This window comes from Brassica rapa, chromosome A03, assembly GCF_000309985.2.
Source record: "Brassica rapa cultivar Chiifu-401-42 chromosome A03, CAAS_Brap_v3.01, whole genome shotgun sequence".
Classification (NCBI taxonomy): Eukaryota; Viridiplantae; Streptophyta; class Magnoliopsida; order Brassicales; family Brassicaceae; genus Brassica; species Brassica rapa.
This window is the reverse complement of record NC_024797.2, coordinates 22,005,164-22,026,368: the sequence shown is the minus strand read 5'-3', so window position 1 is coordinate 22,026,368 and position 21,205 is coordinate 22,005,164. Positions and strand designations below refer to the sequence as shown.

Genomic DNA, 21,205 nt, shown 5'->3' with positions numbered 1-21,205 from the left:
CCCCACGTCGTCTCTCCAATTCTAATTTTATTTCGATTATTGACTCGAATCAAAAGCTTTCTTCCAACGAATGTGGAGTATTTGGGCTATTAATTATTCTATGGGCCTTATTGATTCATGTTGGGCTTAAAATTTCTGTAATGTTGACACCAAAAGGAAGGGAAGTGACTAATGAATCATATATCGACACGTGGTAGACTACGTAGACGTCAGATAACCACCACTCAGATAAGAAGGAGAGAGAGAGCAAAAAGGATATGTGGCGGGAGTAAAAGAAGGTCACACTTCAATGGCGTCTCTGCAACTCTGCGACGGTTATCTTCTCTCAAAGCCCTCTGTATCTCCACGATTCCGTCTCCCTCAACGAATCTCTCATCGCCTCATCCCTAAAGCCTCCGCTTCTCCTCCTCCGCCTCCACCACCATCGTCTTCTTCTTCTTCATTGTCTCTCACTCGGCGGGATCTTCTCTACCAATCTGCGGCAGTATCACTCTCCCTCTCCTCCATCGTCGGACCAGCTAAAGCTGATGAACAGTTATCCGAATGGGAACGAGTCTTCCTCCCAATCGATCCCGGCGTCGTTCTTCTCGACATTGCTTTCGTCCCCGAGGAGCCTAGCCGCGGTACCTCCTTTTTTTCTCTTACGAATCTTAAGGTTAAGATTATCACTTACTAATCATGAAAATGAAATCAATTAGGGTTTCTACTGGGAACGAGGCAGACTCTGTTAGAGACCAAAGACGGCGGAAACACATGGGCTCCACGATCAATCCCTTCAGCTGAAGAAGAGGATTTCAATTACAGGTTCAATTCTATCAGCTTCAAAGGCAAAGAAGGATGGATCATTGGCAAGCCTGCGATCTTGCTGTACACTGCTGATGCTGGAGAGAATTGGGATAGAATCCCCCTTAGCTCTCAGCTTCCTGGTGATATGGTATTTTTCCTAAAGCATGTTTCCTCCTGGTGGTTTTAGAGCTTATGGACAATGTTAAGCTTGGTGTTGTGTAGGTGTTTATAGAGGCGACTGGAGAGAAGAGTGCAGAGATGGTTACCGATGAAGGTGCTATCTATGTTACTTCCAACAAGGGATATAACTGGAAAGCTGCTATTCAGGAAACCGTTTCAGCTACTTTGAACAGGTTTTTGATTACTCTTACCTTTTGGTTTTCTGTTGATGGCAGAATCAAAATGTATTTGTGTTGGAAATTTGTAAAGTAAAAGTATCTGCCTGATTCTGTATATTTCCAATGATTTTACAGAACAGTCTCGAGTGGAATCAGTGGTGCTAGTTACTACACGGGAACCTTCAGTGCTGTTAATCGTTCACCGGATGGAAGATATGTTGCTGTTTCGAGCCGTGGTAACTTCTTTTTGACATGGGAGCCTGGGCAGGTGAGCCTCACTTAAGAATATGTTGTTTGTCCTTCCTAGGACATTTCTAAGGAAGTTGTAGTGCACAGGCTCAGTCCCGTCAGTTTTCTCATGGTTGATTTCATTTTTAGCTGATTATTTAGCGCGATTTAGATCAAATGTAGGTAAGAGTATTATTAGCATATATAACAACAATCCATCGACTCTACTTTTGATCTAAGTAACTAGTGATGAGAGTAAACTACTGTGTTTAGGTAAACGATATCATGCATCTTACAAGCGATATCCATCCAATTCCTCTTCCTTTTGTGTGTGTGTGTGGTATGGTTGGTCTTATGTTCGTCATTGACCATGGTATGGGTACATTGCAGCCTTACTGGCAACCACACAATAGAGCAGTTGCAAGAAGAATTCAGAACATGGGATGGAGAGCTGATGGTGGTCTTTGGCTTCTTGTTCGAGGTGGAGGACTTTATCTTAGCAAAGGCACTGGGGTAAGTACTAAAACGAAACTCTACTCACTTTTATCTTCCCTGAACATTTCCTTTTCTTATATCATACCTAACAAAACTCGTATTGAGGTTCATTTTTGTTATCTGCCATTCCCTGGACCAAAAACAAGGAAAAGAAACACTGTTTTTTCTTATGATTTGAATTCTATTCCAATGTTCCAATCAGTTGTTTTATCCACTGTCTAGATTTCAGAGGAGTTTGATGAAGTTCCAGTACAGAGCCGTGGCTTTGGTATTCTAGATGTTGGTTATCGCTCAGAGGTACATGCTGAGTTTACACAATCATTCTTCAAATCTTTGAATGCCGCTCAGATTCTTACACTTGTGTTGTGTAATTGCAGGAAGAAGCATGGGCAGCAGGAGGTAGTGGGATTCTACTGAGAACAAGAAACGGAGGAAAGTCATGGAACCGTGACAAAGCTGCTGATAATATCGCAGCTAATCTATACGCGGTCAAGTAAGAGTCCTCTAATCAAACATCTAAACGCAATTCGAACGAACAAACGAATCAGCTTTCTTAAATCATATCTGTGTGTCTTGTAGATTTGTGGATGATAAGAAAGGATTTGTGCTTGGAAACGATGGAGTGTTGCTTCGATATGTCGGATGAAGAAAAGGTGAATTGAGAGAGATTCGTTTTGTTTTTGTTTGTTTCGGTGTTTCTCTGTAAAGCTTGTGCTGTGTTTTGATACTACTCTGCATTACAAAGTACCTGTATACATTCCAACCAAGCATGAGATATAGATAAAGTCCTTTTTAAATCTATTCCTCATTATTGTTTCTTGTGGGAAAGCTTTCTTTGACTGTTAGGCGGATATAGATTGAATTTAATTATAAATCTAATCTATGCTTGCAATTTAATAAAACACTAGATTATGACCTGTCCTTGAAAGGGCGGGTATATATTTTTTATTTTATTTTTTGAATAATATTTTTGTAATCATATTTGTGTTTAATATTAATTTAATTTAATAAAAATTTTGATAACTATATTAAATAGTCAAGTTACATAATTATACACTTATGCCATATGCATTTCAGAAATTATTTTTTAACTTTATTTCTAAAATGTGCAACATATTATATTTTTTAATAGTTATCTAACATAATTAATCAATAATATTCATACTTAAAAAACTCAATTCGGAATCGACCCAAAAATGAAAGTCTCATACTCTATTAGATCTGGTCTATATACTTCAATGGTTCTTAAAAAATTATATCTGAAAATCAATATTAAATCCAATCCGCACCGAAAATAAAACAAAATTTTTGAAAATTTTTTTGAAAATAATAATTTGTAACATATTATGTTATATATATATATATATATATATATGTGTGTGTGTGTGTGTAAATGGATTAATATGGTCTTCGTTAACTTTATGTAAAATTACATTTAATAAATATTAATTTTAATCAAATAAATTTAAAAAATTATTTTAATTAAAACCCATAGAATATATCTTTATAAATAGTACTTCCATAATAATATCAAATACACATTTCAAATATACTCAGAATTTAAATTAGATATTGGCCATTTAATTAGGTACCAAATAGAAGATGACAGAAACCTTTAAGTGTAGATCGGAGAAAAATGGTGGTTACATCCACGATATAATGTTTATATTTAGTTCTATGCAATGGTGCGATTATTATGCTGAAGTAAACATTGCCTGTCCGATTATTATGCTGGTGGTTCCACGCAGTTAATATGGTTGAAAATAATTAATTAGACATAACCTATATCAATGGGTCACACTGCTGTTTTAATAGAATAGATTATTACAAATATTCATTTAATATTCTTAAAGGGATATTCTCATTTAATTCCCACGCCGACATGATACTGAGTCTGAAAAAAACACGGTCTAGAGAGATGCATACACTCTTTTGAAAGTTGTAACGCGGTTTTGTTTATATAATAACAATAATAAATTTGTTGGTTCGTTAGAAATTCAAAAGGGAAAAAATATAATTTTGTGGCGACGAGAGGGGCGGAGGAGCAGAGATCTCTCGTTCGTTTTTTTGTTTCCCGGAAAATCCGGAAAGGAAAAGCTAACAACGAACGAACCTAAAGGAGAAAAATCGTTTCTTTCACTCCACGAGTTTTCACCTCTCTTTCCTTAACCTCTCTCAAAAGCGTCTCTTCTTCCTCGTTTCTCGTTTTCTCCTTTTTCTTCTGAACACATCTTAGAAACAGGTTGGTGGTGGTGGTAGAATCGGTATAGACTATAGATCAATCAAATGCTAACTGATCGAGGGAGGCGAGTGTCTATTTGCATTGGGACTCTCGAATATGGCAACAGAAAATTCCGTGGCGGCGGTGGTAATGGTTGTTACGGCGGTTTCGTTGATCGGTCGTCGGAGAGATGCCGCGACTGGAGTCCTTCGAAATCATCGACTTCGAGAATCCTGCGTATCTCCTCTCCCACCACGTCTCCTCCCTCGTCGGCGACTTCTCCCGTCTCCCTGAATTGCTCCTTCTCCAACGGCGCTGGCTATATCGAGCATCGTGTCTCCAAGTTCGATACTCTCGCCGGCATTGCCATCAAATACGGAGTCGAGGTATGGTTTCTTTGTGTATTTTGCTGTAATTGACGAGGAGATTGAGCTTACCATGAAAACGTAAACGCTTTTGTGCTCTGATTATTACGTTTCTAGAAAATTTTATTTAATAAAAGGAATTCACTTTCTTATTTTTTTTGAATCACACGACATTTAGTGGGGAAAGTTAAATAAGAAAAAGGCTGCACCTTTATAATCATATCCAGTCTCGTGACCCCTCACTATCGAAATTTCTGAGTGTTATATGCTTTTGATAGAGTTCTCAGAATTGCCTTTTTATTGTTTTTTTTTTGTATATTAAAAAAGATTTTGCTATTTTCAGGTAGCAGATATAACGAAGCTAAATGGGCTAGTAACTGACCTTCAGATGTTTGCTCTCAAGTCTCTCCGGATTCCATTACCTGGGAGGCATCCTCCTTCTCCCTGCTTATCCAACGCCTCCTTGAACCATGGGTACTTTTAAATCCCCTCTCTCTCTCTCTCTCTCTCACGATCCTTGTGTACTTTATTGGTTTTGCATAAAAGGGCATCCACATAACAAGTAATCCTGTCTCCATGATTGATACTTGCAGAGAGGATTGTTCTGAGCCAGCAGCTTCATCATCAGCAAGCAATGGCAACCTCCAAGACGTGTTTGACCCCTTCCAGTCTTTGAAGCTGAAGCCTTCAGAGACGAAGATCTCTCCAGCCATGGACTCCTTGCAAGGTTACTATGGTCTGAAACCAACAAACGAGAGAGCTTCTTATCCCCAAGAAGACAATGGTCATCAGTACCTCACACCCACCAGTACACCCTTAAACCAGCACAGAAAATCCAGAAGCTTGGTAGATGCAGTTATCGCCGAGGTCAACCAATCATCCTACCACCAATCCAAGGAAGTTGATTCTGATAAACCAACGAGAAGACGCCAAAAATCTGAAGCTGATTTCAGTTCGAGAACCCCGGAACTGCTTCTGAAGAAGGAGAGCAGAAGCAGCTGTGGCGGGTTTTCAGCAATAGCCGGGAAAGGGTTAGCGCTGAGACCCAAAGCAGTTAGCAAAACTAACTTGTCAGCACCAGTACCAATCAATGCTCCAGTGGGAGACAGCTTCTCAAGCGTGAGGAAATCGTTTAGCGCCTCTGTTCTGCAAGAACCGGTCAGTAACAACAAGGGTTCATCATCATCGCTATGGCAAAGCTCGAAGTGGACCCTGAAAGCAGATTTGCTCCAACAAGCAGCCATGGCAAGGTCTATCTTTGACGGATTGCCTAAGCCTCTAACTGGTCGGAGAAACAAAAAGGCTATGGACTAAGAGAAGCTTCGTAGGTAAAAAATACAAGTAGAGTGTACATTTGCACTGCATTGCATTTATTTAAAAAAAAAACAATAATGCAACTTGTGTTGTGGATGAGTGAGTGTTAGATCAGGCACTAATGTATTTTTGTGTGTGTATGTTTGAATAAAAAAAAATCATTTTAATAAATTTTCGCAAAAAAAAAAAAAAGAATAAAAATCTGAAACGCCTCGTTCGATAAATCGAGCAGATCAACAAACAAACCCTAGAGTTCCGATGATGATGATGATGAGGGGCCTCTTATCAACTGCGACGAGCAGCGCAGGAGGTGGGAGAAGAAGCTACAGTCTGATTCCGATGGTGATTGAGCACTCGTCGCGAGGAGAGAGAGCTTACGACATCTTCTCTCGGCTGCTCAAGGAGCGTATCATCTGCATCAACGGCCCGATCAACGACGACACCTCCCACGTCGTCGTCGCCCAGCTTCTCTTCCTCGAGTCCGAGAATCCTTCCAAGCCGATCCATATGTATCTCAACTCCCCAGGAGGCCACGTCACCGCCGGTAACGCTTTGCATTTCCATTAACCATTTATACAAATCAATCTCTAGTGAATCAACTTGATTTTGATGCAGGTCTTGCAATTTACGATACGATGCAGTACATTCGTTCTCCGATAAGCACAATCTGTCTAGGCCAGGCTGCATCAATGGCCTCTCTCCTCTTGGCAGCTGGTGCCAAGGGACAAAGGCGGTCGCTTCCTAACGCTACCGTTATGATTCATCAGCCTTCAGGTGGTTATAGCGGCCAGGCCAAGGATTTGACGATTCATACCAAGCAGATTGTTCGTGTGTGGGATGCCTTGAATGGTCTGTACTCGAAACACACGGGTCAGCCTATCGACGTGGTTGCCGAGAACATGGATAGGGATAACTTCATGACTCCCCAAGAGGCTAAGGCGTTTGGGATCATCGATGAGGTGATTGATGAGAGACCCTTGGAGTTGGTGAAAGATGCAGTTGTGGGTGGTGAAAGCAAAGATAAGAGTTTGAGTTAAGGGAGTCACTCTGGTAATCAAAAGTATCTTCTTTTTTTCTTTCTTTGCTTCGGTTAGATCACACTATGGATGAAATTGATGCTCTGCAGGGCGGGCTTAATCTCTTTAAAACTGTTTTTATTCTTTAATAAATCGTGTTCATGTTTCGGAACTCTTTTCCTTTTAGTTACACAGCTTCGTATCTGATTCGAGTTAAATGAATAATTGGATTAAGTTTCATGGTATTGGTGAGTCTGATCCACTACATGCTTGTTTTGTTAATTGCACTTTCATTTGAACTAACTAGAACGTTATATAAGAACGGTGAGATTCTTGTTTAGTTTTAGAAATCACAATCTTAGATGATTTTTGCTTATGTGAAGAACTGATGCTACCGTCTGTTGCTCGTCATTAGTTTTTAATCAATAATACTTTTCGCTTTCCATTAGAAACGTTTGTGCGATTTTGTGTTATAGAACACACCATATAGTAATTATTGGACTTTGATTGTGCTCTGAGAAATTAGGGAGAGAGACTCTTTAAGATCTCCATGACAGAAGCAGGATTGCTATTTATGCTATACTAGCTGATAATCCAAGTAAATATCTAAAATAATGACATGTTTGCACACTGAAATCAATTATGTATTTGCAAATTGTTTTTTAGAATTTTTCTATATATGAGAACATGTTTCAAATTTAATTAATTATAGATATGAAATGAAATATTAAATAATGTTTCTTGATTTTTTTATTTTAGTATTTTGATAGTCGTTATTTGTTAAATATTGAGTTTCTTTTTCTTATTAAAAAAAATTATTTACTTTCCGTATATAAAAGCATTATATAATGAACATACTTGTTATACAAAAAACACTGTTTTATTTATTAGGTTTATGTATTTATAGTTATATCGCAATTTAGGTTTATCACTAGATATTGTATTTACTAGATTCCGGTCCGTGCTATGCACGGATAACATGATTAAATCAGTTATATTATATGTTTAGCTAGTTTTTGAAATGCTTTAATGGTTTTAAATAAGGTGTGAGTAAATAATATTATTAGTTTGAATAATTGTAAGTGACAACTGTTAAGAATAAATTTTTTTATATATATGAAAGGGAGTTTTTGGTGAAATATTATCCAATGGAGTTTGTATCATAAGATGATATGGCGATTACTTTTCCTTTTTAATAACAGCAAGTTTGAATAAAATATATTTATATGAAAATATGTCAAAAAATATGAAAAATAATATATTTGGTAGTAGGTAATCATATTTTCTATATTGTTGATTGTTGTTGATTTGAGCCTATGTGTAGCCATGCATTCATTTGGAGGGTAGAAGTTTATTCTTCTTTTGGAATCGTTTTATGATATCAATGTTGTCGTCAAAGTAGAAGCAGAAACGTGTTCCTGGTGTTGTGGTGAGTAATAGTTTCCTTTAATAGTGAAATGTTTCTAAGCAATAAGTTTGACATAATCCTTATATTTAGTATATGACCTTCATACAACCCTGGACTGACTATATGGACTTACTATATGGGACAAAGAGGCCGGTATATGTATGAAGGGTTGGTAGCTCTAATTTGGACTGTATGAAAGGCAGATTCTGAAGGTGTTAAAGAAGCAATTAGTTTGCTTGATTTTTAAATACATACTACATCTCGACCCGCACAACCGAATAGTTGTTATTTTCATTTTTATACACATAATTATTTATTTTACATGGTTAACTGTAATATTTAACATATTACAAATTGTTTAATATAATATTTTAAAACACAACAGTTTTATAGTTCACATGCACATGCACATGCACATGCAGTAACTTAATTTATATGTTTTGAATTTTCAGTGATAGCATATATTAAATCATCTGATATTAAATTCTAAATTGAAAAATCTTATTGATTAAGGATCAAAACTTTAATTGGAAATTATTATATTAAATTAGTATCATAAATTTAGTAAAATATTGTACATGATATTAGTTATAATTAAAAAATTAATTAGATATTTTAAAAGTTTGTTTTAATTAAAATGAAATATATATTTAATTTTCAAATAAACACGAAATTGACTAAAAATTTATTTTTTGCTGAAGTGAAAAATGAAATATACATTTATTTTAAACAAATACGAAATTGATTAAATATTTAAAAGCTTTATTTTAATGAAAAATAAAATATATTTTATATTGTAAAAAGGATATGAAAGGGTTTTTATTCAGACACAATTTGATAGAAAATATAGGAATATCTATTTGATTTGTTTGTTATAGAATATTCAAATAACTGAAATATTTATACAAAAAATAATTTAAACAATTTTCTAAGGGTGATCCAAATTTAAAAAAATCACACATGAATTAAGTCATGACTTCTATTTTAATAGTATAGATTGATCGATATCGGTTTATAGTATACGTAGATATATAGTTGACATGATTAAACTGTAATTCAGGTTGCGGTAGCGCTATTGTGAGGATATTATCCTGTCGTAGAAGGTTTATACATTGAGGACTGAGGGAGAGTAAAAAGTGTCACAGCTTTAAAAAGAAAATAGTTCGACAGAAGAAATAATTAATTGTTCAAAGAAAATAGAGAAGATTTGTATAAAGAAGAGAAGATCATATTTTGTCTTCATTCATTAATTATTTGTCTCTGTTTTAAGGATAATAAGGAACAGGTGAACGTAAAAAGTTTTATAAATGCATAACCAAGACTCGGGTGCAAAAACAAACCACTCTAAAGAAGAAAGCCAATAGCACACTGTCAGAAGGAAACAAAACGACAAAGCGAAAAAAAAGACTGTTATTAGAAAAGCATGCTGGCTGGGAAGTCTGTACCAACCATTGATTGAGTGACATGAGTGCAGGATGATCAACCATTACGCCTAATGCGTTTTGGTTTCTTCTCCTCGTCAGTTGCTGAGCTGGGATGACTGTTTGCATAGGAAAACCCTCGACCACTGCTCTTAGTCACCACTGAGCTATCCACTTCACTGGCTGTGTGGTTGTTTTGGCTCGAAGAAATAGGCATGGGAGGCATCTCAAGTGGGCGATCCTTAGGTGGTAAGACTTCAGGGGAGACTATTTTTGTGACAGTCAAGGATAGTATGTTCGATGTTCATAAGGATAGTATGCAGCTTGGTCCCATAGGTAGACGTTCATAACGGGACCACTGAAGTTTAAAATATAGCGTATGTTAAAATCAGAAAGTAATTGTCGATGGATCATATTACTAAGAGAAAATATATTGATTAGTTGAAATACAACCACTTACTCTTTAATCTGCAGGTGGACCATAATTTTCTGTGAAGTTGAGCCATCCTTGGTGCGTAAAACGGGACGTTGATGGAGAGCCTGGCCGTCCAACCAACTTAAGGTAACCAACAACATCTACAACACACACACATAATTACTCAAAATATCCACTCTTTGGTTTAATTAGCAAACTCTGAACTTATCAACGTAAAAGTGAGAAATATTGACTAAAAAAACTATAGTGGTGGTCTGCAAGAATCAAATTTTGAATTGACCTTTGCTGGTTTTTAAAGACTCTTTTAATTTTTCTTTTACTTGCTAAAAGCAGCAGATAGTTTTAATTAGTCAGAAAATTTTAAAAGTTTAAACTTGAGAAGAACTCATCTAAATCTTACCATAAAGATCCCATCTAAGATAGCAGTTGGCTTCAAAATCTGGAAAGGAATGGATCCTGAAGCACTGAGACGGAATGCCTTCAATGTTTTCTTCAAGCTTTGACAGGATAGAGGTATGTGTGATACAAATAACCAGCTTCTGGTCAGCCACACCGTACATCACCTTGCTGTTGGATGCAAAGAAGTTTGTCAAAGTGTAGATGCTTCCACGTTTGAGCTGTAACACGGTTTTGAGCAATGAACCACTGGGGGACAGTGCCCTAGAGATCAGATAAAAAAAGATTAATTCAGCTGAATATGTAAAAGTATGGTGTGATAATTCATATTGTTGTCTCTAACAAATATATATGCAGAAGACACAGTGATGAACATTGTATAGATAGATATTGAGCACATTAATTAAAAGAGGTCTGTTCTGTTAGTGATGAAATAAATAGTCAGAGGAAGTCGAAAGAAAGAAGGATGAGACAGTGACACATACTTGTTCATTAATCATCAGCATCTCAATCCCGATAAGGATGCCTCCTTTGGCATGTTTGCGAGCTTCCCAGAAATGGATTAGCCGAAACTGCAACTTTGAATCACCTGGTCCTGCTGAAACTTGCGTAAAGAAAAGTGGAGAAGGAGCTTGAGCGATGGTGACTGAAGTTTGGTTTACCATGGTGCTAGGAATGGATTTAAGGATCTGAGCATAGATTGTTGTGTTGGGGTATATATATGGAGTTTGAAGAGGGAACATAGAGAGTTGGGATGTCTTTCGTCTGAGTGAGTAATTAGGGTATTTTGAAGAGGCATCAATATCTTCAAGAGTATGCAAGGATGTGGAGAGTTAAACGATGTGTTGAATTGTGTTGTATTGAAGTGCATTGAAGTTCCACCATTGTCGCCGGAAGCGTATGACCTGAGGAGTTGGGGAGACGACAGAGATGACTTTAGGTGATTAGGTTAACATAGCGATAGAAGGAACGTTGGACCACTTAAGGCGAAAACATAACAAATGGGTTCGGTATTTTTATGAAATTGGATGGTTCGAGGCCCGTAAAACAAAAACCTGACATGTCTAAATGATTGGTTCTAAATATTTTGTCTTATGTGGCATGCATAAGAAGCTCTTAAAATAGTCCCTTTTATATAGTGGGATATACCATAAAAATCGAATTTGCAGTATCATCAGATCATTAAATGTTTATTTATGGTTTTATACTAACTATGACAATAAATATTTTCTATATATTTTGCGTGGAAAAGAACTAAACTTTCTCTAGAAGTCTAGGAAAAATTAACTACTTGCAAATATTGGAAAGAAGAATCTGGCAATATGCACAATAACGTATTGGATTTATGTGGAGTTTGATTTTTTTTTTTACGTTAATTTCTGTGGAATTTGATGATTTTAATAGTTGAGAGGATTTTATAAGTTAACTAAATTTAACAAATTTTATCAAATACTTTTACATAGATTATCATTATTTGTGTATAGAATTCTACTGATTGTTATTAACTTTTAAAGTAAGAAATTAATGGTGGTAGAAAAAAGGAAAGAAAATCATTTCAATTAATGCAATTCTTAAACAACTTTTAAAAAAGTTTTTGTCACAAAAAATATTTCAAGAAATAAAATGACCAAAAAATTTAATTTATACTTCTTAATTTATAGATATATAAATAATAAAAAATACAAAAGATTTTTTTATATAATTTCGAAATATATGTTTTAAATTTTAATTTTTGTAAAAAAAAATTTGAATTATTATTTTTGTTCGAAAGTGATTTTTAAAGCTATTTTTACAATTTTTATTTTAATTTTTTAATATTTTTTTCTATTTTTTGAAGTTGTGAATTGTATTATGTTAAAGTTGTGATTTGTATTTTATTTCATTCTTCAATTTGAGTTTTTGTATGTGAGTGTATTTTATTACATTGATTTCAAAAATCTTATGGGTATAGATGATATTCTCACAATTGAGTACTATGAGTAAAAACAAAGAAAATTTACATCCCAATAACAATAGATTTTAATAGAATCTTAAAATCAATGAAAACTAAACTTTTCCAATAACAAAAGATTTTTAGTGGAATTTAAAAATTATCTCCCCAATAACAATGAATTTTATTTAGATTTTAAAAATTCATAAACCAATAACAATGAAATCTAAAAATTTAATAATTTCTTTAGAATTTTTTGTCCAATAACCCCTCCTAAATATACAATAACCATGTTAAGCAACTCATAAATTTGCAAGCAGATATATTAAATGTAATTAATGTATGTAGAAATTATCTAAATATTATGTTCAGTTTATAAATATAAATGTTGCCTTATAAATATAGTGTAATGTTTCATTATAGCATTTACGTGATTTCTCTAGTAGCGTAGTTCCATTCAAATAAGGACTACGAGGAGAGCTCTGTTGTTGACACCTCGGAACTAAAATTTAAGTTACAACTTAATAATGTTTATCTTTTAATATATAGATGATAATATTTTATTTCAAGAATTAATGTATACATATTTTTTCTAAAAAGTAAAATTAAAAATGTAAACTAAAACCAATTCAGTCAACCATAAAATAACTACTCCATAAAACATCATTGATGACACATTTTTTAGTAAAATTAAAACTAATATAAAAATATCAAAATATAAAGTATTTTGGAAACATCTTAAACTTTCCAAAACACAATCTATTCCGGAGCGAAAAAGGGTGTATTTGTTTTCCCACTTGATGATTAGTTGATTACTCGTTTTTCAAAGTTCAAGCAGAATTATCATTCATGTTTTCTAGTATTTGTTTATTTTGGTATGGTTTTGGTTAAATCCAACATGTTAAATCTATAATTTGTAAACGGAAGCGTGAAGGAAATACATTAAATACTAGTATGACTTAGGAGTAGGGAGATCAAAACACTAATTAATTAATTAAACAAAAAAGAAAGGAAAATAAAAGAGAGAATTGAGTTGGATTTGGATTGGATCTGTCTTTTTATGTAAAAAAAAAAAAGAAAAAGGAAAAGGGGAATAAAACGCCGACAAGAGTAACCAACCAACCAATAGGTAACCAGAAAAAAATCCATTGCAAAGTTTTCTTACAGCCCTAAGAAGCCCCCTCCCATCGTCCCGCGACCACCGCCCCAATCAATCAAATCTCTGTCTGGATCAGAGCCCTCCCTTCCTTCTTGTTCCCTCTCTTTCGTTGTGCTCTACGTGATTGATCTCTAGCTCGCTTCCTTCATAGTTTCCGTATTGGAATCAGAGTCTGTTATTGGGTTTGTCGGATCGAATTTTGGGATTTAAAATTAGGGTTTATAGAGGAAGAATCAACCGCCTATGGCTCCGGGGCGTAAAAGAGGAGCGAGCAAGGCTAACGCCAAGGGGCAGTTGATCCTCGGTGATCTCGTTCTTGCCAAAGTCAAAGGCTTCCCTGCTTGGCCTGCTAAGGTACCTTTCTATTTTTTATACCAATTTTTCTTTTTTCTTCTCTAATTCATTCCATAGTTTCTTCATCATCTCTTCGCTCGTTAAGTTTGCTGCTTTCTGTGTGTTTATTGGCATCTGATGAACCGGACGGACACATTAGCTTTGTAGAATTGTATTTGTTCATCTCTTTAGCATCTTCCTCCTGATATTGAGATTGTTTGATTATTTCTCTAGTTACTCGGTCAGATTGAATTATGCAATTATATACTTGAGCATATATGGTTACTTCTTTTGAGTTCGTCTATTCACTTCCCTCTGGTGAAGATAATTGGTTTTGATTTTCCAGATTAGCCGGCCTGAAGAGTGGGATCGTGCGCCTGACCCAAAGAAGTACTTTGTTAAGTTCTTTGGAACTCAGGAAATGTAAGCAACTCTCTCTTTATCCTTGTTATCCTGGAATTAGCTTACCTTCTCAATATACCATGTTGCTAGAATTAGGCAGTAGATCTTTGGTTATCAGGTGTTCTATTACCCTAATTGGTTTTGTTTTTTTTTTTGGCTTAGTATATCTTCTTTGGAGTTGATTTTGTCCTTTGTGTAGTTGATTTGACTGACCTAAGTTATGATCCTTTACTGCAGAGCTTTTGTTGCACCGCCTGATATCCAAGCCTTCACTAATGAGGCAAAGAGCAAGCTATTAGCAAGATGTCAAGGTAAAACACTCAAGTATTTTTCGCAAGCTGTAACCGAAATATGCACCGCTTTTGAAGAGTTGCAGAACCGCAAGTCATTGGATCCTCTCGATTCAGCGGAGGCTGAGACATTGAGTGGAACAACAGATCATATAGTCCCTAAATTAGATAAGAATGATGGTGACGAGACAAACGCTGAGACTGTGAAGAAGGATTCATCCCCGGGTAGTTCATATGACCCTAAAATAAAGGAAGAAGATTTTGATAAAGGAGCTGGCGGTGATGGTTTCACTAATGGTCAAAAGAATGTGGCGAGAACAAAGAAGGTAGCTGGTGGCTCGGACAAAGATGGTGATACAATTCATAGAGACAAAAGCAGTAACTCAAAAGCAGTAATTAAGAGTGGGGTTTCAGGCAAGAAAAGAAGGCTTGAAAGTGAACTAGGGAAGCCTGCACCAAAAAGACTAGATGAAAGCTCGCCTGCTGCTAAAAAACCACGAACTGAAGGTAAAAATGGCAGCGTAAAGTGTGAAATTGATGATGAATCTGATCCTACTGGGACTGGATCAGATATTAAGCACGACCTTGTCGTTTTAGGAGGAAATTTAATGGTGGAGCATGATACCTCTCCTCCTTTTTCTGGGTCTCGTGGTAGATCCGGGAAAGTTCATCTGGAACAGAAAGACCGTTCCTCTCCTGTTGGTAACGTTAAGGTTCCAGTTGCACAGTCTCTGAAAAAACGGAGGGCTGTTTGCATCTATGACGAAGATGATGATGAAGATCCGAAAACCCCATTACATGGAAGTCGAGCTGCTGTTCCCAAAACATCAGAATTGACTGATGGTCCCAAAAGTGGCAATGCATCTACTAAAGCTAAGGTATCTGCTGGACCTACAGAGAGTACTCGAGTAAGGAAAGCACCTCTGCGTAAACATTGCGAGGATGCTTCACGTGTATTATCGGAAAACGTGGAGAAATCTGCTAATAGCTTACCCATAGTGAAACCCATCAATGAGTTGCCGCCAAAGGAAGTCAAGCAGATCGTTAAATCTCCTATGCTGTCTCCTCAGCTGGGTTCATCTAACAAGCACGTTACAGCACAGCAAAAAGCTGCAAAGTCATCTGTAAAAGTTTCTGGTGTTGTGATGGCAAAGAAGCCTCAGAGTGATTCTTTTAAGGAGGCAGTTATGAAATCTGATAAAGTAAGCTCTTCTCTGTCTCAATCTGATCAGAGACACAAACCAGCTTCACTTAAAGATAGGCCAAGAGACACTTCTGAGGACTTGTCTGCTGTGATGTATGTCACATTCTCTCTGCAATTTTTTTTGTGTTTATGTCGTCTGCTGCTTATAATTTTTCTTTTCTTATACAGGCTTGATGGCAACCGAGAAAATTGGAGTGCTCCATTTATCAGTGCGAAGACCCCAGATGCAGCTTCATCTATGAAGGATCTAATTGCAGCAGCACAGGCCAAAAGAAAACTAGCACATTCACAAAATTCAGTTTTTGGGAATTTGAACCCTAGTTTCATGAGCATCAGCGATGCGCAGATGAGGAGCCAGAGCCCGTTTATGGTTCAGAGTGCTTCAGCTTCTGCTGCCATCGCAATGCCTTTAGTTGTTGAAGGACATGAACAGGATTCTTCTCCGTCAAATCATGGGCATCAGTCCTCATCAAGAAATCAAAATGAGGTTGATGATAATGAAGAGAGAAGACTTAGTTCAGGGCATAAGTCAGCTGGAGGTTCACTTAGTGGTGGTACTGAGGCGGCTGTTTCCCGAGATGCTTTTGAAGGGATGATAGAGACCTTATCAAGAACTAAGGAAAGTATTGGACGTGCAACACGCCTAGCAATTGATTGTGCTAAGTATGGGATTGCTAGTGAGGTAAGACGGTCACTTGGTTGTCAACAAACTTAGTGTGAGGCTGCACATAGAAAATCTATTTATAGTTGCACTTCTCTGGGCTTAATTTATTGGATGTTTAGCTTGCTACGTAAACTGCTTTAACAAAAATATTTGTTCGTGTTTATATCTAGGTGGTGGAACTTCTCATACGAAAGTTGGAAAGTGAACATCAATTGCATCGTAAAGTGGACTTGTTCTTTCTCGTTGACTCTATCACCCAGTGTTCGCACAACCAAAAAGGTTTTAACTTTTCTCTCGAATGGATACAACACCTGTTCTCAAATTTTCAGTTCCCTGAAATGCTTATAGTATTGTTTATTGTTTTGGACTGCATTCTATTATTATTTTTAATTATCATTATCTATCTATCTCTAATTAAAAACGTTAATTAATTTCTGAAGCTTGTGAAATCTATATTTAGGTATTGCTGGTGCTTCATACGTTCCTACTGTGCAAGCTGCTTTGCCACGTCTTTTAGGTGCTGCTGCTCCTTCAGGGATCGATGCTCGTGACAATCGTCGTAAATGTCTGAAGGTACTTTTTCTATTTACTTGTTCGAGGTTAACCTTGTATTTTCGTTGGCTGACCTCCTCGCCTTTGTTTAGGTTCTGAGGTTGTGGCTTGATAGGAAAATTTTCCCTGAATCTCTTCTGCGTCGTTATATTGATGATATTGGAGCTTCTGGCGATGATGGAACCGTTGGGATTTCCCTGCGACGTCCTTCTAGATCTGAGCGTTCTGTAGATGATCCTATCAGAGAAATGGAAGGGATGCATGTTGATGAGTATGGCAGGTATACTAATTATATATATATATATATATATATTGCTGATGACAAATGAACATGCAGGTCAATAAATGAGTTTGGTGTCATTCTGTCGTGCCTTATAAATTTATTTGCCATTGTTTTTCTTCTGCAGCAATGCAACTATTCAGCTGCCTGGGTTTTTCTCTTCTCATACCTTTGAGGATGAAGAAGAAGAAGATGACGATCGTCCAATATCACAAAAAGCAAAAAGCACATCTTCTGGGGAACCTTTTGACTTGGAAATACGTGATACTTCAAGTGATAGAGACCATCGAGTTTTGGAGGATGTAGATCGTGATCTTGAAATGGCAGATGTATCTGGTGAGGGGAAAGATGTAGCACCTTCCGCTATCTGTGAGAATGAGTCACTGAATGTTAGTGAACCAGTTGCGGAAAAGTCAACTGGGGTGCCTCCTCTTTCAGAGGATTCTCCTCCGCTACCTCACGAATCACCCCCATCTCCCCCTCCTCTACCTCCTTCTCCACCACCTCCGTCTCCACCTCCTCCGCCTTCATCTCCGCCTCCGTTGCTGCCACCACCACCTCCCACAGCGCAGATCCCACCTCTTCCTTCACCCTTGTCTCAGCCTCCACCACCACCGCCCCTTACACCTCCACCTTCACCTCCACCCCCACCTCCACCGCCTGCACAATCTATAGCTTTACCAACTCAACCATCCATAGCCAGCCATCATCAATTACCACCTCAGTTAGGATTTCCTCCGCCAGCATATCCATTATCGCATCAAACATACCCAGGATCTATGCAGCTAGACCGCTGTAGCATTTTCACTGTAAGTTCGTTGATTTATGCAGTTTGATGTAAGTCATAGTTCCCAATGTTTCCTCTTTTATGTTTAAATTCCTGGGCATTATATGCAGGGCGATCAAATTGTTCAAGGGCCTGGAAGTTCTTCTTCACGTGGAAGTCACGTGCAGCAGTCATATAATTTTAATCCTGAAGCTTCTTCACAGAACCAACGGTTTCAGCCGAACACCACTCTCTCCCAAAGACCTATGGTTAGGAATCCGCCTTTAGTACCGTCCGGTCATTTTCCGTATCCAAGCCATGTTCAATCTCAATCCCCGCATACCTACACTCATCCTTACTCTTTCCCACCTCAACGTGATGATGGACGGCGATATAGAGATGAGGAACCATGGCGGATGTCTTCAAGTGGGCGTAGTGCAGAAAACCAGAGTGGTGCCTGGATACGTGGAAGACATTCACATCCAGGCCTTCCTAGAGTCACAGACAGTATGTAGATACTTCAATCCTTACAAACCCTCTTTTATTAACTTATACATGATTGCTTTTGAGCATTGTGATGCATTTGTTGATTATAAGTAGTGCAGCTTATATGTTTGTGTCATGGCTATCCTTGTGATTGATTGTCTTATTTGCAATTCACCAGATTTCTTTCGGCCACCTTCAGTGACAGTGAGCTATCAACCTTCTTCTGCTAGTAACTTACAAGCTATCCCGGCAATTCCAGGTGAGACTATGTCAGCCAATACTTCTGATTGTAGACTCTCAGAAAATTTATGCTTGCCTTACCATTTTAAATTACCTATTTAAGGTCATACTGCTCCCCAGATGCTACCGTCTCGGCCAGACCTGCCTGCCGGGAATTGCTGGCGGCCAGCTTGAAGTGAGGCTAGAATTTCGTTGGCCTGCTCCTGTTAGTATCAAGGATAAAGAAGCTGCTAATGTCTCATTAACAAGGCTAATCCTCTAGGTTTGAGTTTCTAAATTCTAAAGTTAAGTCAGTGTTGTCATCAAACAGTTATACTGCTTTCTCTTCCATGGAGGACTTTTTTCGGATATATCATCCACTTCCAGAGGCATCAAAACTACTACTGCCGACTTTTGTCAGGATTCTGTATATTGTATTTTTTCCTGACAAATGTATCTGGGGGATCATATTCTTCAAAGTATAGTTTTCTTTTAATTGGTTAGTACCTCCGCTTCTCAGTTCCTGTAATTATGCCAATTTGCACAAAGCTTTAACTGGTTAAATGAATTTTGAACTTCATAGTCAAATTAGAGTTTTTATGTTTCATTTTCTAAGCTCCGTAGTGAGTCTTTCGTAATTAACTTTGCTGGTCTCGGAGAAATCATATTCAAGGATTTTCGGTGCAAGCCTGAATTTGATCCCTTGGTTGTTCCCATACTAGAGAGACCTGTTGCTTAGTCTGTATCTTGTTGTTTGAATGAGTAGTGGCTCTTTAGGTCCTTGTATGTGGCACAGCTGTTTTTTTTTTGTTTTAGACGTCCCTATAACTACTTCTTCACCCTGGAGAAGTTACCTTCAAAATTTCCGTATTGTTTCTTGAAATTTTTTGTTGTCATGCCTTTTTCTTCTGGAGAAAAGCCATGTCTCGGTGCCTCGTATTTTTAGCAGGAACGAGAAGCATGTGTGTCTAAGCAGTTTTGAGTTTAATCAGTCCATGTTACAACAATCTCCATATTGCTATTTGTGCACTGCTGATCTGAAGAAGTATGTAGAAGACTTGTGAGGTACTGGTTTTTATTTGTTTGTCTGCATGTATGTCCTCTCACTCAAGTCTTGTGTGTGTGTTACTGACATAATGAGGTTTTGCTGCATAATTATGGTTTGAAGAAGTATTTTCTACCAGTTGATTTCTTTGTCATTTGTTTTTCAGTTTTATGGAAGATTTTAGAAGATTGAAAGAAAGTGTTTTTTTTTTTTTACTTTTGCATAGTTTCAAATTATGTTGGCAACTTGCGATGGGTTTTGAGTTACATGGATGTGAGCTTATGTGATTCCTGGCTAGGCTTGAGACACCCATCTAATCTTATGTCAGTATGTTCAAAACAACAGCCTTCTTAGCTTGTTTTACTAGTACTAAACATGTGCTTGCAGCTGCCTGACACGCCTGTAGTGTCATGTTTAATTGTCACGAACAAGCTTGCTTGACGGTCTCAAATAATTGTGCTATTTTTTTAGGCTTTCCTCGGTAGGATAACAATATTTGGTTTTGAACAAATGTGGTGTTTATGGGTTTGTGGCGCTGATGCGTCTTGTTTGTTCTCTGAAAATTGTCCCTGGGTTTCGATCCCTGCCTTCCAGTGTTATATTCTGTACTTTTCCCTAATCAATAGATATGGTCAAGATAAACATAAGCATACATATGCAGATAGCCTCTTCTTTAGCAATCCATGATTCAGTGCTTATTTTGCTCAATGGATGATGTCTCTGTGGATCCCTCTTAAATTAAGAAATAGATTTGAGAGTCAGGGACTTGTTTCATCATATGTTTCACGATGAACTAAGTCGCCTGTTGTTTTTGTCAGCAGATAGTCGAGCGGTTAGCTTCTTGGTATTTGAATTAAGTCGCCTGTTGTTTTTGTGCTGACTTTCAGTTGCGAGAAAATATAGTGTTGTCGTGCGACAGGCTTTTGATGCATAACTGAACCGCCTAGATCGATGGCAAGGCGGTCCTGATGAGATTATGCAAAAAGCTTGGTGTAAGAAACTTCTCTTGTGCTTATACTCTTGATCTTCTGTGTAGTGTACATGGAACTACAAAGAAAATATATAATAGACATGGATTAGGGAGTTTTATCTCTCTCTCTCTCTCTCTCTGTAAACATTGACATAGTGAATACTGTATGGTAGTCGACTCCTCTGGTTTATTGCTGGGTAATTTTTCAGGTGTTGGAGTTCTGAGTTTGGTTCGGGAGCTGAGAAGATTGTAGTTTCTCAAGTTGGGAGGTTAGTTTTGTCGTCACTGATAATCATTAATCAGGACCACCTTGTTGAGACTCTTGAGCATAGAGTAAGTAAGATAATCCCAAATCATTCTCTAGAAACTAGATGTTTGTATATTATACGCTTTACCAAAAGTGAAAAAAACTGTTCTTGTAACCAAAAGATCAAGTCTTGTTCTATTACAGATTGTTTTTACTCAACTATGAAAGTTAATT

General features: G+C 37.1%; 5 protein-coding genes across 14 annotated transcripts; 4 read left to right on the top strand and 1 right to left on the bottom strand.

Moving 5' to 3' along the window:
- The first annotated feature begins 235 nt into the window (after positions 1–235).
- Positions 236–18,206, top strand: LOC103860525 (photosystem II stability/assembly factor HCF136, chloroplastic). Of its 3 annotated transcripts, none has more exons than XR_004456000.1 (9): positions 236–623; positions 699–934; positions 1,009–1,139; positions 1,260–1,392; positions 1,743–1,865; positions 2,070–2,144; positions 2,225–2,340; positions 2,427–2,632; positions 18,196–18,206. XR_004456000.1 is itself a non-coding variant. In XM_009138140.3 (8 exons), exons 1-8 carry the CDS (start codon positions 290–292, stop codon positions 2,491–2,493), a joined length of 1,215 nt encoding a protein of 404 aa, XP_009136388.1. In that variant the 5' UTR covers positions 236–289; the 3' UTR covers positions 2,494–2,650. The 3 variants fall into 3 exon arrangements, 1 of the variants encoding a protein (XP_009136388.1); XR_004455999.1 differs by lacking the exon at positions 18,196–18,206 and adding an exon at positions 11,564–11,579; XM_009138140.3 differs by lacking the exon at positions 18,196–18,206 and having other exon boundaries at positions 2,427–2,650.
- LOC103860523 lies at positions 3,765–5,924 on the top strand. The gene is made up of 3 exons (XM_009138138.3): positions 3,765–4,454; positions 4,777–4,907; positions 5,027–5,924. The coding sequence occupies exons 1-3, from the start codon at positions 4,134–4,136 to the stop codon at positions 5,745–5,747; spliced, it is 1,173 nt and encodes a 390-aa protein (XP_009136386.1). The 5' UTR covers positions 3,765–4,133; the 3' UTR covers positions 5,748–5,924.
- On the top strand, positions 5,523–7,008 carry LOC103860524 (ATP-dependent Clp protease proteolytic subunit 2, mitochondrial). Its single transcript, XM_009138139.3, has 3 exons — positions 5,523–5,761; positions 5,980–6,291; positions 6,363–7,008. Exons 2-3 carry the CDS (start codon positions 6,006–6,008, stop codon positions 6,782–6,784), a joined length of 708 nt encoding a protein of 235 aa, XP_009136387.1. The 5' UTR covers positions 5,523–5,761; positions 5,980–6,005; the 3' UTR covers positions 6,785–7,008.
- LOC103860522 lies at positions 6,824–11,557 on the bottom strand. Of its 2 annotated transcripts, none has more exons than XR_004456001.1 (3): positions 10,429–11,557; positions 10,053–10,168; positions 6,824–9,950 (listed from the first exon to the last, which is right to left on the bottom strand). XR_004456001.1 is itself a non-coding variant. In XM_033286508.1 (3 exons), the coding sequence occupies exons 1-3, from the start codon at positions 10,915–10,917 to the stop codon at positions 10,056–10,058; spliced, it is 381 nt and encodes a 126-aa protein (XP_033142399.1). In that variant the 5' UTR covers positions 10,918–11,557; the 3' UTR covers positions 6,824–10,055. The 2 variants fall into 2 exon arrangements, 1 of the variants encoding a protein (XP_033142399.1); XM_033286508.1 differs by having other exon boundaries at positions 6,824–10,168; positions 10,429–10,688; positions 10,910–11,557.
- Positions 12,184–21,190, top strand: LOC103860519 (ENHANCER OF AG-4 protein 2). 7 transcript variants are annotated; one of them, XR_004455996.1, is made up of 14 exons: positions 12,184–13,867; positions 14,193–14,269; positions 14,486–15,835; positions 15,911–16,424; positions 16,577–16,685; positions 16,867–16,979; positions 17,051–17,238; positions 17,366–18,047; positions 18,136–18,515; positions 18,669–18,749; positions 18,834–18,992; positions 19,629–19,774; positions 20,642–20,746; positions 20,934–21,190. XR_004455996.1 is itself a non-coding variant. In XM_009138133.3 (11 exons), the coding sequence occupies exons 1-10, from the start codon at positions 13,757–13,759 to the stop codon at positions 18,718–18,720; spliced, it is 3,576 nt and encodes a 1,191-aa protein (XP_009136381.1). In that variant the 5' UTR covers positions 12,184–13,756; the 3' UTR covers positions 18,721–18,749; positions 18,834–19,316. The 7 variants fall into 7 exon arrangements, 2 of the variants coding, with proteins under 2 accessions (XP_009136381.1, XP_009136379.1); XR_004455995.1 differs by having other exon boundaries at positions 12,190–13,867; positions 18,136–18,511; positions 19,659–19,774; XR_001958019.2 differs by having other exon boundaries at positions 12,190–13,867; positions 18,136–18,511.
- The last annotated feature ends 15 nt before the right edge of the window (positions 21,191–21,205 follow it).